General features: G+C 45.5%; 1 protein-coding gene across 4 annotated transcripts in view; it reads right to left on the bottom strand.

Annotated features, from left to right (window-relative positions):
• LOC110498114 (membrane-bound glycerophospholipid O-acyltransferase 2) overlaps positions 1–15,142 on the bottom strand; it is an 80,882-nt gene that overhangs the window by 5,057 nt on the left and 60,683 nt on the right. For 2 of the 4 annotated variants that reach the window (XM_021574706.3, XM_036955082.2), the window contains exons 5-12: positions 14,138–14,193; positions 11,891–11,945; positions 9,736–9,919; positions 7,020–7,212; positions 6,541–6,644; positions 6,367–6,431; positions 5,885–6,017; positions 673–824 (exon numbers count right to left, since the gene is read on the bottom strand). In XM_021574706.3, coding sequence (XP_021430381.1) covers positions 673–824; positions 5,885–6,017; positions 6,367–6,431; positions 6,541–6,644; positions 7,020–7,212; positions 9,736–9,919; positions 11,891–11,945; positions 14,138–14,193 — 942 coding nt within the window. Of the gene's footprint in view, positions 1–672; positions 825–5,884; positions 6,018–6,366; positions 6,432–6,540; positions 6,645–7,019; positions 7,213–9,735; positions 9,920–11,877; positions 11,946–14,137; positions 14,194–15,142 lie in introns of all 4 variants that reach the window. The other 2 variants (XM_090211479.1, XM_090211480.1) reach the window with 1 other exon arrangement.

Here is a 15,142-nt window from a genome sequence, read left to right as displayed (position 1 = left end):
TCTCTGTGCCGTGTCCCTGTCTGTGCCGTGTCCCTGTCTGTGCCGTGTCCCTGTCTGTGCCGTGTCCCTGTCTGTGCCGTGTCCCTGTCTGTGCCGTGTCCCTGTCTGTGCCGTGTCCCTGTCTGTGCCGTGTCCCTGTCTGTGCCGTGTCCCTGTCTGTGCCGTGTCCCTGTCTGTGCCGTGTCCCTGTCTGTGCCGTGTCCCTGTCTGTGCCGTGTCCCTGTCTGTGCCGTGTCCCTGTCTGTGCCGTGTCCCTGTCTGTGCCGTGTCCCTGTCTGTGCCGTGTCCCTGTCTGTGCCGTGTCCCTGTCTGTGCCGTGTCCCTGTCTGTGCCGTGTCCCTGTCTGTGCCGTGTCCCTGTCTGTGCCGTGTCCCTGTCTGTGCCGTGTCCCTGTCTGTGCCGTGTCCCTGTCTGTGCCGTGTCCCTGTCTGTGCCGTGTCCCTGTCTGTGCCGTGTCCCTGTCTGTGCCGTGTCCCTGTCTGACAGGGGTTTTAAACTTAGTGGTGCTTCCCACATTTCCTAGGACCCAGCCATGAACATTTGTAGTCTACACAAGTATCAATAAAGTTACTGTTTTGACTATACATTGTTACATATAACATAACTTCTTACACATGTATTACATTTCAAAAGAGCTGGTAGAGCATGTGGAATATCAGTAATGCCACTCACCTGTAGAACTTGAGTGACGGCCCAACGGCCAACAGAACGAATGGCACCACCGTGTAGCAGATGGCGATCTGAGTCCCCGCCCACGTGATGACATCGTAGATGCTCCTGTGTGTCGTTGAACCCAGGAAGTAGGGTCTGATGTTGTGTCTTAGCTGGAAGTGAGCCACAGGAAGAAATTGTGAAAAAGTCAATGCAACATAATGTTTTAAGATACAGAAAGTAAAAATAAGGATTGCATAAATCAGAGAAGACGCAATGGAGGTTAGAGAAGATGGGCCAGTTACATCTCCAGGAACAAGTCAACACAAAATCAGCTTTCAGACTTAAATGGCCTCTTGTAGCCATTATAAACTAACTCCTAACAAGAAGTTGACTGACCCAGTTCTTTATACTACATGAACAGAAGCAATCAACTTGGACAGCCATCATAACTGCATAGCTCACCCATGACCAGTGTTTAGAATGCATTTTAGTATCAATTTGAATCTAGAGTTTTATCTTTCTGAAATTAATTTTCAGGATATCGTGGCTGCGTTGCGATTCACTACCGTTCTCACCAAGGTTTGCACTCACTTCACTACCGCCTTGTGGTTTGTAAAAAACAAATGAACTGGTTTAACACACACACACACACACACACACAAGAACTCCCATAGGAGCCTGTGCTGACACCAATCCAATGCTTTCGTTAATCCATGAGGGAAAGTGAGCAAGTGCAAAGTGTATACTTCCAGATAGGGAATCGTAACATCTAGTTGTTTATCATGACAGCTTATGACTGTGTTATTCCTAGATGTGATGGAGAATGCAGCCGAGTGTTGAGGAGATATGGAGTTTATCTAGGGACACCATCTGTCTCCCACGGGCCTTTCTGTCTCTCCTACGCTCACAATGATGATCCCCTGTCCATCCCCCTGTCTCTATCATACTGCTACACACACCCTGTCTCTATCATACTGCTACTCACACCCTGTCTCTATCATACTGCTACACACACCCTGTCCATTACCCTGTCTCTATCATACTGCTACACACACCCTGTCTCTATCATACTGCTACACACACCCTGTCTCTATCATACTGCTACACACACCCTGTCTCTATCATACTGCTACACACACCCTGTCTCTATCATACTGCTACACACACCCTGTCTCTATCATACTGCTACACACACCCTGTCTCTATCATACTGCTACACACACCCTGTCTCTATCATACTGCTACACACACCCTGTCTCTATCATACTGCTACACACACCCTGTCTCTATCATACTGCTACACACACCCTGTCTCTATCATACTGCTACACACACCCTGTCTCTATCATACTGCTACACACACCCTGTCTCTATCATACTGCTACACACACCCTGTCTCTATCATACTGCTACACACACCCTGTCCATCACCCTGTCTCTATCATACTGCTACACACACCCTGTCCATCACCCTGTCTCTATCATACTGCTACACACACCCTGTCTCTATCATACTGCTACACACACCCTGTCTCTATCATACTGCTACACACACCCTGTCCATCACCCTGTCTCTATCATACTGCTACACACACCCTGTCCATCACCCTGTCTCTATCATACTGCTACACACACCCTGTCTCTATCATACTGCTACACACACCCTGTCTCTATCATACTGCTACACACACCCTGTCTCTATCATACTGCTACACACACCCTGTCCATCCCCCTGTCTCTATCATACTGCTACACACACCCTGTCTCTATCATACTGCTACACACACCCTGTCTCTATCATACTGCTACACACACCCTGTCTCTATCATACTGCTACACACACCCTGTCCATCCCCCTGTCTCTATCATACTGCTACACACACCCTGTCTCTATCATACTGCTACACACACCCTGTCTCTATCATACTGCTACACACACCCTGTCTCTATCATACTGCTACACACACCCTGTCTCTATCATACTGCTACACACACCCTGTCTCTATCATACTGCTACACCCACCCTGTCCATTTCCCTGTCTCTATCATACTGCTACACACACCCTGTCTCTATCATACTGCTACACACACCCTGTCTCTATCATACTGCTACACACACCCTGTCTCTATCATACTGCTACACACACCCTGTCTCTATCATACTGCTACACACACCCTGTCTCTATCATACTGCTACACACACCCTGTCCATCCCCCTGTCTCTATCATACTGCTACACACACCCTGTCTCTATCATACTGCTACACACACCCTGTCCATCCCCCTGTCTCTATCATACTGCTACACACACCCTGTCCATCACCCTGTCTCTATCATACTGCTACACCCACCCTGTCCATCACCCTGTCTCTATCATACTGCTACACACACCCTGTCTCTATCATACTGCTACACACACCCTGTCCATCACCCTGTCTCTATCATACTGCTACACCCACCCTGTCCATCACCCTGTCTCTATCATACTGCTACACACACCCTGTCTCTATCATACTGCTACACACACCCTGTCCATCACCCTGTCTCTATCATACTGCTACACACACCCTGTCTCTATCATACTGCTACACACACCCTGTCTCTATCATACTGCTACACCCACCCTGTCCATCACCCTGTCTCTATCATACTGCTACACACACCCTGTCTCTATCATACTGCTACACACACCCTGTCCATCACCCTGTCTCTATCATACTGCTACACACACCCTGTCTCTATCATACTGCTACACACACCCTGTCTCTATCATACTGCTACACACACCCTGTCTCTATCATACTGCTACACACACCCTGTCTCTATCATACTGCTACACACACCCTGTCTCTATCATACTGCTACACACACCCTGTCTCTATCATACTGCTACACACACCCTGTCTCTATCATACTGCTACACACACCCTGTCTCTATCATACTGCTACACACACCCTGTCTCTATCATACTGCTACACACACCCTGTCTCTATCATACTGCTACACACACCCTGTCTCTATCATACTGCTACACACACCCTGTCCATCACCCTGTCTCTATCATACTGCTACACACACCCTGTCCATCACCCTGTCTCTATCATACTGCTACACACACCCTGTCCATCACCCTGTCTCTATCATACTGCTACACACACCCTGTCCATCACCCTGTCTCTATCATACTGCTACACACACCCTGTCCATCACCCTGTCTCTATCATACTGCTACACACACCCTGTCTCTATCATACTGCTACACACACCCTGTCCATTACCCTGTCTCTATCATACTGCTACACACACCCTGTCCATTACCCTGTCTCTATCATACTGCTACACACACCCTGTCCATCACCCTGTCTCTATCATACTGCTACACACACCCTGTCCATCACCCTGTCTCTATCATACTGCTACACACACCCTGTCCATCACCCTGTCTCTATCATACTGCTACACACACCCTGTCTCTATCATACTGCTACACACACCCTGTCTCTATCATACTGCTACACACACCCTGTCTCTATCATACTGCTACACACACCCTGTCCATCACCCTGTCTCTATCATACTGCTACACACACCCTGTCTCTATCATACTGCTACACACACCCTGTCCATCCCCCTGTCTCTATCATACTGCTACACACACCCTGTCCATCACCCTGTCTCTATCATACTGCTACACACACCCTGTCCATCACCCTGTCTCTATCATACTGCTACACACACCCTGTCTCTATCATACTGCTACACACACCCTGTCTCTATCATACTGCTACACACACCCTGTCCATTACCCTGTCTCTATCATACTGCTACACACACCCTGTCTCTATCATACTGCTACACACACCCTGTCCATCCCCCTGTCTCTATCATACTGCTACACACACCCTGTCCATCACCCTGTCTCTATCATACTGCTACACACACCCTGTCCATCACCCTGTCTCTATCATACTGCTACACACACCCTGTCTCTATCATACTGCTACACACACCCTGTCTCTATCATACTGCTACACCCACCCTGTCCATTACCCTGTCTCTATCATACTGCTACACACACCCTGTCCATCACCCTGTCTCTATCATACTGCTACACACACCCTGTCTCTATCATACTGCTACACACACCCTGTCCATCACCCTGTCTCTATCATACTGCTACACACACCCTGTCCATCACCCTGTCTCTATCATACTGCTACACACACCCTGTCTCTATCATACTGCTACACACACCCTGTCTCTATCATACTGCTACACCCACCCTGTCCATTACCCTGTCTCTATCATACTGCTACACACACCCTGTCCATCACCCTGTCTCTATCATACTGCTACACACACCCTGTCTCTATCATACTGCTACACACACCCTGTCTCTATCATACTGCTACACACACCCTGTCCATTACCCTGTCTCTATCATACTGCTACACCCACCCTGTCCATTTCCCTGTCTCTATCATACTGCTACACACACCCTGTCCATTACCCTGTCTCTATCATACTGCTACACACACCCTGTCCATTACCCTGTCTCTATCATACTGCTACACACCTTGTCCATTACCCTGTCTCTATCATACTGCTACACACACCCTGTCCATTACCCTGTCTCTATCATACTGCTACACCCACCCTGTCCATTTCCCTGTCTCTATCATACTGCTACACACACCCTGTCCATTACCCTGTCTCTATCATACTGCTACACACACCCTGTCCATTACCCTGTCTCTATCATACTGCTACACACATCCTTGCTCACTATTGCCCATGTGTAAACAGACTGAGCCCCCACCCACCCTCACACACACACCCAGCCACCCACACACAATCATCCACCCATGCTAAGGGGTATGTGCTTTAAATCCTAGCGGCCAGTGCCCAATCCACCTTTAAAATCAGAACAGGGTCACAGCTAAGTTTCCCAGTGGTCTTCACATTAATATCCTCCCAGTCCACCACTTCACTTCTACTATATCAGAGGTCTACTCCAGGTCTAGTGGTGACTGACACATGCATTGACAAATGAGATGGGGCAACACCAGCTAAAGACATCAATGATGTTATTTTGTAACCTTGCCTGAAACTTGAGGACTTGTGTTAGCTGCCAGTTAACACCTAGGCTTTAGCTCAGAGGGCTAATGCACATTTTGAGTTGGTTTGATTCCTGGCCGGTAACACCAGCTGTGTTGACTGTGTACTCACTGCCCGTGCTGCCATGGTCATACTGATGCCGGTGAGGAAGGTGAGGTAGTACCCGGGGTACACTCCGTGCCACATGGCCGACAGTAGGAAGGTGGCCGCCGTGGGGTTGATGGGACAGCGCTCATAGCACACCCTGTAGAGAACAGACATGGTACAGGTAAAGTATTAGCATACCAGCTAATGCTAATCACAATACTGGAATCTCAGCCTGAGTGCACATGACACAGATTAAGCATTAGCACACTAGCTTATGCAAACCATAGCATTAGCATCCCAATTTGTGTAGAGATGTGTTCTGTGCAGAGATAATGGCAGCGCTAGCAAACCAGTGCAGATTTGTTGTATACTATCAGCATGACTACTGATATATAGGCCTACTATCTGTGATAGTATATCTACATGATAGTATCATGTAGATATACTATCTACATGACTACTGTAGTAAGATAGTACAGAGTAATCTGGTTTATGACGCATTTTACCTTTTGAGCCATAGTGCTGTCTGGATATTCCAGTTGTCGAGGAACATCTTGAAACTGGTGGCAAACTGAAAAGAGAGATGGTGCTGTTCTAGTAGTGAATGTAGCCAAACGAGGGAACACTAACCTACACTACTAGTGAAAATGTGAATAATAAAAAAAAAGGCAGAGCCTAACCTCAATGTCCAGTATTCTCAAGTTTGATATCAAGTCCCATCTTGGGGTACCATCTTTGTTGTAGCCGTTGAAGCCAAAGCCTGCAGCGTTGTTGATGGCATCAGCTGTTCAATTGGAAAACACAACAAAGATTACCAGGCAGAATGTCAGTGGCCAAGACAGAATAACAACATCCCTTACTGTCAAGAAGACCATTCTGTTAGATGATAGTAGGCGTACTACTGAATGCACAGAGGATCTGGGATACAGTGAGTTCTCCACATTGACACTAGAGGGCAGTGTAACACCACAAGTAGCCCAACTTTTATGTGAGTTTAGAAAGGCCACTATCAGAGCCAATATCACCCTGATTTGTTATAAGGTGTGGCCAGCAACCACATTATTCTCCCCCAGCAGCCTTCAAATTCAAAATACTTTATATATGCATTTTTTTTTAAACTTCAGATTTAGTCACATGAATAATACTAAAGTGCACTCACACAGGGTCCAAATGAAGTAGTACTTGGGCCGGGTGGCCAACATGGAGAGGTACAGGTAGAGGACCTGGAGGATGAAGGGGGTAGACGCCATGAACTTGTCGTCGATGGAGCGCTCCACCGGACAGAGCTTAGACACGGACAGGAAGATGGCCAGGGAGATGGCACAGGTACAAAGTTTGGAGATAATGTCATTCTGTGGGGGGAAAACATATGAGATGATTATAAGACCTTATAAGAGGTCATACATGTTTATGAGTCTTACAAAGCATTATAACCAAATAATGCATTACAACTGCAGGCTAGGGTTACCAAAAGGTAATTGCCTAAGTCCATTTGTAGTTTAGCAAATGTTTTCAATATGTGAAGATGTGAACTCCTGAAGTCGATAGAACAAAAAAAAGCGGTCTAAGGCACTGCATCTCAGTGCTAGAGGCGTCACCACAGACCCTGGTTCGATTCCAGGCTTTATCACAACCGGCCGTGATTGGGAGTCCCATAGGGAAAAGGCACAAGTCGCCCAGCGTCGTCCGGGGTAGGCCGTCATTGTAAATAAGAATGTGTTCTTAAATGACTAGTTAAATAAAAGGTCAACTAACTGAAATATTAGCTTTGTGTTTTGCAAGAAGCTTCAGAAACAGGTATAGGCCTTTGTCACTGTGAACAACAACAGGAGCTAGTTGACAGCAGTAAATATTGGACGTGTTGGGTGTTGGGTGTTGCAGCTTTTGTGTTTTGAAGAGACAAAGAAAAAGCATGGGTGCAGCTCTGTTCAAGAGTAGCCTACAAGTCCCTTAAAACACTATTTAGGCTGACAGAACACTCCATATTTGACACAGCTTTTATTGTGTCCCTTCACTGAATACCTTCACCATAACAGTATCTCACAGGAACAACTCAACAGTCAAACTCCGGAAAGGGATATCAATTATACAGCACACAAACACAGTGCCTTCGGAAAGTATTGAGACCGCTTCACTTTTTCCATGTTTTGTTATGTTACAGCCTTATTCTAAAATTGATTTTTTTAATTATAGTAATCCTCAGCAATCTACACACAATACCCCATAATGACAAAGGAAAAACGTTTTCTAGACATTTTTTTTTTTTACAGAAATACCTTATTTACATAAGTATTCAGACCATTTGCTATGAGACTCGATATTGAGCTCAGGTGCATCCTGTTTCCATTGATCATCCTTGAGATGTTTCTACAACTTGGAGTCGACCTGTGGTAAATTCAATTGATTGGACATGATTTGGAAAGGCACACACCTGTCTATACAAGGTCCCACAGTTGACAGTGCATGTCAGAACAAAAACCAAGCCACGAGGTCAAAGGAATTGTCCAGAGAGTTCAGAGACAGTATTGTATCGAGGCACAGATCTGGGGAAGGGTACCAAAAAAATGTCTGCAGCATTGAAGGTCCCCAAGAACACAGTGACCTCATTCTTAAATGGAAGAAGTTTGGAACGACCAAGACTCTTCCTAGAGCTGGCCGCCTGGCCAAACCGAGCAATTGGTGGAGAAGGGCCTTTGTCAGGGAGGTGACCAAGAACCCAATGGTCACTCTGACAGAGCTCCATAGTTCCTCTGTGGAGATGGTTGTCCTTCTGGAAGGTTCTCCCATCACTGCAGCACTCCACAAATCAGGCCTTTATGGTAGAGTGGCCAGACGGAAGCCACTCCTCAGTAAAAGGCACATGACAGCATGCTTGGAGTTTGCCAAAAGGCACTCAAATGACTAAGACCATGATACACAAGATTCTCTGGTGAAAACCAAGATTGAACTCAATGGCCTGAAAGCCAAGTGTCACGAATCGAGGGAAAGTTGAACAGCACAAAGTACAGAGAGATCCTTGATGAAAACGTGCTCCAGAGCGCTCAGGACATCAGACTGAGGCGAAGGTTTACCTTCCAACAGGACAATGACACGAAGCACACAGCGAAGACAACGCAGGAGTGTGGCTTTGGGACAAGTCTCAGAATGTCGTTAAGTAGCCCAGCCAGAGCCCGGACATGAGCCCAATTGAACATCTCTGGAGAGACCTGAAAATAGCTGTGCAGAAACACTCCCCATCCAACCGGACAGAGGTTGAGAGGATCTGCAGAGAAGAATGGGAGAAACTCCCCAAATACAGGTGTGCCAAGCTTGTATAGGCATACCCAAGAAGACGCGAGGCTGTAATCTCTTCAAGTTAATGGGTCTGAATACTTGTGCAAATGTGATATTTCATTTATTTTTTGCAAAAAAATCTAAAAACCCATTTTTGTTTTGTCATTATGGGGCATTGTGTGTAGATTGATGGGTGAAAACAATAATTGAATCCATTTTATAATAAGGCTGTAACAAAATGTTGAAAAAGTCAAAGGGTCTGAATACATTACATACACACAGTACATACACATGGCCATGACCATGACCCCATCATGCCCACCCCTTAAGTACCAAGAAAAATTGCTGACACCATTCAAACCAGTGAACTTTAAAGCCAATTATCTCCGAATCATCTTTTTGAGGATAGAACTCTGTAGTCCCAAGCTCTCCACTCATTTTCACACTCACTCTGTTGGTAATGGTTATAAATTCTATCATAAAAGTAGCAAATACCCCAAATTGTGGTCCTTCTTTGTTCTAATTTCATGAGGAATCAGCCAATAATTATATTCTAAGTTACTCCTCACCAGTCTAACAATGAGAGACAGGCAGTGTGGTACCTTGGGAGAGGGCTCTGTGTGCTTGTACTTCCCGTTCTCTTTTCCATTGGTCTCCAGGTGGCGAGGCTGGTAGGCCGTGCCCTCGATGAAGGCCATGTAGTCATTGTAGGAGCAGGTGGGCCCGGCCAGGATGCCCATGAAGTTACAGTTGTAGCTCAGGTACTCCAGCAGATTCGGCATCCTCCTGGGGGAAGAGGACAAGACCAGAAAGAGATGTGAGACAGATGCTGCTGTTAGCAACTAGAGGATCAAGCCGAGGATCGTCTCTATTGAGTCATGCTAAAAAACATGGACATACTGCATCCCGTTCTCTGAGCACAAAGGAGATGTAACTAAAAACTCTAAACATACCTTACATATAACTTGACCCTCGTCTCATTCCTATCCATGTGCCTGTTAGCACAGTAAGTAGGGCTACATTACCCCTACACAGCCTTGACCCTAGATTAGGAACACGTAGCCCATGAGTCAGCACTTTTGTTGTAGCATGCTAGCATTGCCACACTAATTCTACTAGTAATTTTGGGCTACCCGAGTGGCGCAGCAGTCTGAGGCACTGCATCGCAGCGCTAGAGGCATCACTACGGACCAGGGTTTGATCCCGGGCTGTATCACAACTGGCCGTGATCAGGAGTCCCAGAGAGCGGCGCACGATTGGCCCAGTGTCGTCCGGGTTAGGGGAGGGTTTGGCCAGGGGGGGGCTTTACAATAATTTGTTCTTAACTTACTTGCCTAGTTACATAAAAGGTTAAATAAAAATACTGAATGGCCACCCAAGTAGAGCAACAAGAGTAGAGACCTGAGCTGTATTCCATACTAAATGTACTACTTGTGACGTAATTTAAGTATGTAGTATGCTTGTTGGTCATAGTATGGATCTAGTCAGTATGCCAACAATTCCTGGATGTCAAACTACTAGTAATTTGTTATGATAACAAGCTAGCAAGAAGTTGCATAGCAACAGCATCAACTTCCAGTAGACAAGTGAAGCGCTAGCACACTCAACTGATAGGATACCATTCGTTTACAGTATACCAAAATGAACTAATAGTACCTAGTATATACTCATATACTCATATACAAATAGTTGTGAATTCAGGCAGATGCAAAAAAAGTTAACGAAAATGTCTGGAATGGAGGCTTGTGAGGAGCCGATTTGTATAGAGGCTTTGTTACACTGGCAGCATTTACATCTGTGTGGCACTTTGGAGGGAGGGAGTGCAGTCTTTCCCTGCCAAGTGCAATCTGTTGAGTATGGTGGTGGAGGTACTGCAAGGTCAGGAGAACACACCGATTGCTAATTTCTCGCTGCCCTGGAGTTTCTCTCAAAGTGAGCAGCTAAGTCACAATGAGCAGCTAATGTCACATTTCTTTCCTTTGGCCAAGGGGTTGGCTAGGTTCAATTGTAGTTGAGCTGTTATAGGTATATCAGCAGACTACAATATAACAAACATATTTGTAACTGTGGCAAGTCAACAACAAAGAAAAAAAATCTCACAAAGTTCAATTAAATTCCTTTCACAAGGTAGGTTGGCGCTCCACTCCTTGGTCACTGCCAGCTTCTTCCTGACTACCCTGGTCACATGACACTTGATATACGTGCGGTTGCCATGCAACCGCTGGTAACCCTTTGGAGCAGGATACAAACTCCTTCACAGCCACTTTCACAGACAGAGGAGCGCTGGGGTGGTTAAGTCATAATAAATCGTTCTAATTGTTGTTGATACCAGGAACATTCTGTTCTCCGTAATTTAATGGGAAGAAAATGGAATAAGATTCCTCCAGAGGCAATCATTTCCATCCTCTCGTCCTCTTTAGAAGCAATTGTCCAGTTGGGGCCTACATTTTACAGGGTACCTACACAGTCTTTGTGTTCATATCATTATCAAGTCGCAGTAGAACAAAATATATACATGTTTGACACAATGGGAAAGAGAGGGAAAGAAAGACAGGGAAGGAGAAGGAGATTGAGAGAGAACCAAGAAAAGAGAGGAACAAGAAATTAACAACAGAAACTATACACGTGATATGAGTACTAGCTAGCGGCTACCATGGAGGCTTTCCCAGTGACCACTTTCCCACAGTAATACCTTTAGTATGGCAGTAGAACTGTCTAGTCCAGCTGGGAGAATAAAAACATACCTGGGTCACATACCTTACAGCTAGGCATCTTTGACTGGGGGTCAGCTGCTCCTCCTTCCTCGCCAAACCTATGGGAACACAGAGTCTGGTCACATGACTATATACAAGACATCCCCACCCCCCCTAAATACATTCAACTCCTAATACATTATGCAATAACCTGGGACTGTCATGAATGCACACAGATATCCAGAGTAAGTAAGAAGTGTGTGCATTTAAATTCTAAGAAAAATGTGCCGAACAAAAAACACCATCCTAATATTGAGTTGACGCCATCTACCTCAGTCAGAGCTGCCTGCAGAGGAAGAGACGGGCGTAATACTCTGTTTACCAGACTGTCATTCAGCTGATAACCAGATTCAACTCCTTATCAACCTCCAATGCAACGAACACACAGGCACAGTAAATCATGCCGACCACACAGCTGCACACACCAAAAACACACACGCAACCATTAAGGCCTGTACGAGCACACACTAGGACACTGTCACACAGGCCTACACCGCAGTTGACAACTAGGTCTAGTCTCAGCAGCTATCCTCTTCCATGTCAGTCGGCTCTAGAAGTGAGAGCCTACAGTTCAGTCAACATGTCATTGTATAATGAGGTTACACCATAACAGGCTATGCTTCCAGTACGTTGTGCACTTCATGAGACACAGAAAAGCAGACAAACTCTTCCTTTTCATATGAATGCTGCAGACCGGGACAAACATACTATTCAACAGCAATAACTGACACTTTCCCAGTGGCCCCAGGGGCTGTGTGGCCTAATGGCCAGTCAAAACAGAGGTCAAAGGCCATTCCTTTGGTGATAGGCAGGGTCAGGGGTTGTGGGTGACCGACCCAGTGATAATGACGCCCGGAGTCAGCGGAGGACAGGGAGAAGGAGGGGCGTATTACATAATCTCATTACCATGCTAATTAAACACTGTTTTCCATCTGTGGGGCAGCATGGGACTTCCAGCAAACATTAAAGGGATATATTTCTCTCCAAAATATAACAGCCGTTTCAGACCTCAAAAGAGGTCAAATGTGGAGATGACTTCACACAACATATGTTGAGTAGATCTGGCCAATCCCAAATGAATGGGAAAATGGGCACTGTCTAATTTCATCATTTTAAATGTTACTCATCTTTCCATTTTACTTGGGTGTACACTTTTTCCCAGTGATTACACTTTGGTCACATAATATATGACATGTTTCCCTCTACAGAAGAACATGCAGCTCGTAATGTGACATCCCAACTAATCCCTTAATTAGTTACCGTGGCCTTTTGACTGCTTCTGGACAGTAACACTGGCGGTCTACTTTACAAAACTTCAAAAGGACAACAGCTATGTAATCCCAATTCACCACACACACACACACACACACACACACACACACACACACACACACACGTTGTACTGCACTGCTGAGGGAGCTTACAAGTAAGCATTTCGCTGCACCGTTTATACCTGCTATAAACTGTGTATGTGAGGAATAAATAGGGATTTGATTTGACACAGTATCTGACATTATGGATGATTTGGTGTAGAGGAAAGGAAAAGGCAGAGGAAAAGAACCGTTCTCGTTACATACACGTGTTTACAATGCCACCCCTGCCCCCTCAACTGACTCCACTGTCAAACTTCCTCACCATACAAGCACTGGAGCACCAATTACTGTATTATGCAATCTGTCCACAGAGGTATTTATTGAGACCACTAGTTGAAATGGTATATGTTGCTTGTTTTTCAATTCAAAAGGAATAAAACCAGATGAACAGGATATAAAGGGGGACTATATATTGTCTGCAAGGTGCCAAACACAATCAAATGTATTTATAAAGCCCTTTACATCAGCAGATGTCTAAGTGCTTATACAGAAACCCCGCCTAAAATACATATGGAAACTTGCCTACGAAAAAGGCCTAGCAGCTGAAACCAATAATACAATTTGATGTTCATATCCCCTCTGTCGTGTTTCTGTTTTTGTTAAAAAGGGGACCGCAGATCTCTCTCTCTCACTATGCATAGAACGTGGTAGAGTTCCTGACTTCCCATGCTGGTTGTAGCTTCAGCTGGCTGGAAAACAGGAAATTGAGAGCAGTTCATAAAACCACTGTTATTGTCTCCCTCTGTGTTGCTGTTTTCACCTCCCAGGCAACTGTCATGACAACCTTATCAATGACATGTTCCATCACCATGATGACAGAGTTCCTTAGCTGTAGAGAGACAAACACACACACACACACACACACACACACGTCTCACCGTCATGTATCTCAAATGCAAGGCTGGTGATCTTCTGAGTGATGACCATCATTGGCCTATAGGAGAGAACACAGGAGAAGAGAGGAGAGTAACCAATCACATCATCCCTGACTGCTTCTGCTCACCTACACTGTAGCCAACTTCTTCTCATGACATAATATATTAACATCCCATCTCCATCAGGGATATATTATTCATTACAAACTGGGTGGTTCGAGCCCTGAAAGCTGATTGGCTGACAGCCGTGTTATATCAGTATACCACAGGTTTGACAAAACATTTTTATTGCTCTAATTACGTTGGTAACCGGTTTATAATAGCATTAAGGTACCACTGGGGGTTGTGGTATATGGCCAATATACAACAGCTAAGGGAATTATCCAGGCACTCCACGTTGCGTTGTGCATAAGAACAGCCCTTAGCTGTGGTGTCGACCATATACCACACCCCCCCGGGCCTTATTGCTTAATTGACCATCATTCAGTGAAAGCACTGGGAGTACGACCGTAGCGAACACACATAACCATATCCTGGTAACGGACGACCTTCTTCCTGCTGCTATCAGCAACATCTGTTAAGTCGGTTTCTATACGCACTGAAGACAACAGGACAGTGTCAGGTACGTAATACCATATGACAGGAGAACTGTGGGTTGAAATCTTAATGACTATCCTTATTAAAAAATGGGAGTATTCATTAGCTGTAGGTTGCACAGAAAATCAGTTGTTCAAAATGATACAACACCCCAGGTTAAAGTAGGTAGCAGGTTAAAGTAGGTAGCGGATTGTAGCAGGTTAAAGTAGGTAGCAGGTTGTAGCAGGTTAAAGTAGGTAGAGGGTTGTAGCAGGTTAAAGTAGGTAGCAGGTTGTAGCAGGTTAAAGTAGGTAGCAGGATGTAACAGGTTAAAGTAGGTAGAGGGTTGTAGCAGGTTAAAGTAGGTAGCAGGTTGTAGCAGGTTAAAGTAGGTGGCAGGTTGTAGCAGGTTAAAGTAGGTAGCAGGATGTA

This window comes from Oncorhynchus mykiss, chromosome 19 (genome assembly GCF_057628025.1).
Source record: "Oncorhynchus mykiss isolate SJ-2025 chromosome 19, ASM5762802v1, whole genome shotgun sequence".
Classification (NCBI taxonomy): Eukaryota; Metazoa; Chordata; class Actinopteri; order Salmoniformes; family Salmonidae; genus Oncorhynchus; species Oncorhynchus mykiss.
This window is presented reverse-complemented; position numbering and strand designations above follow the sequence as displayed.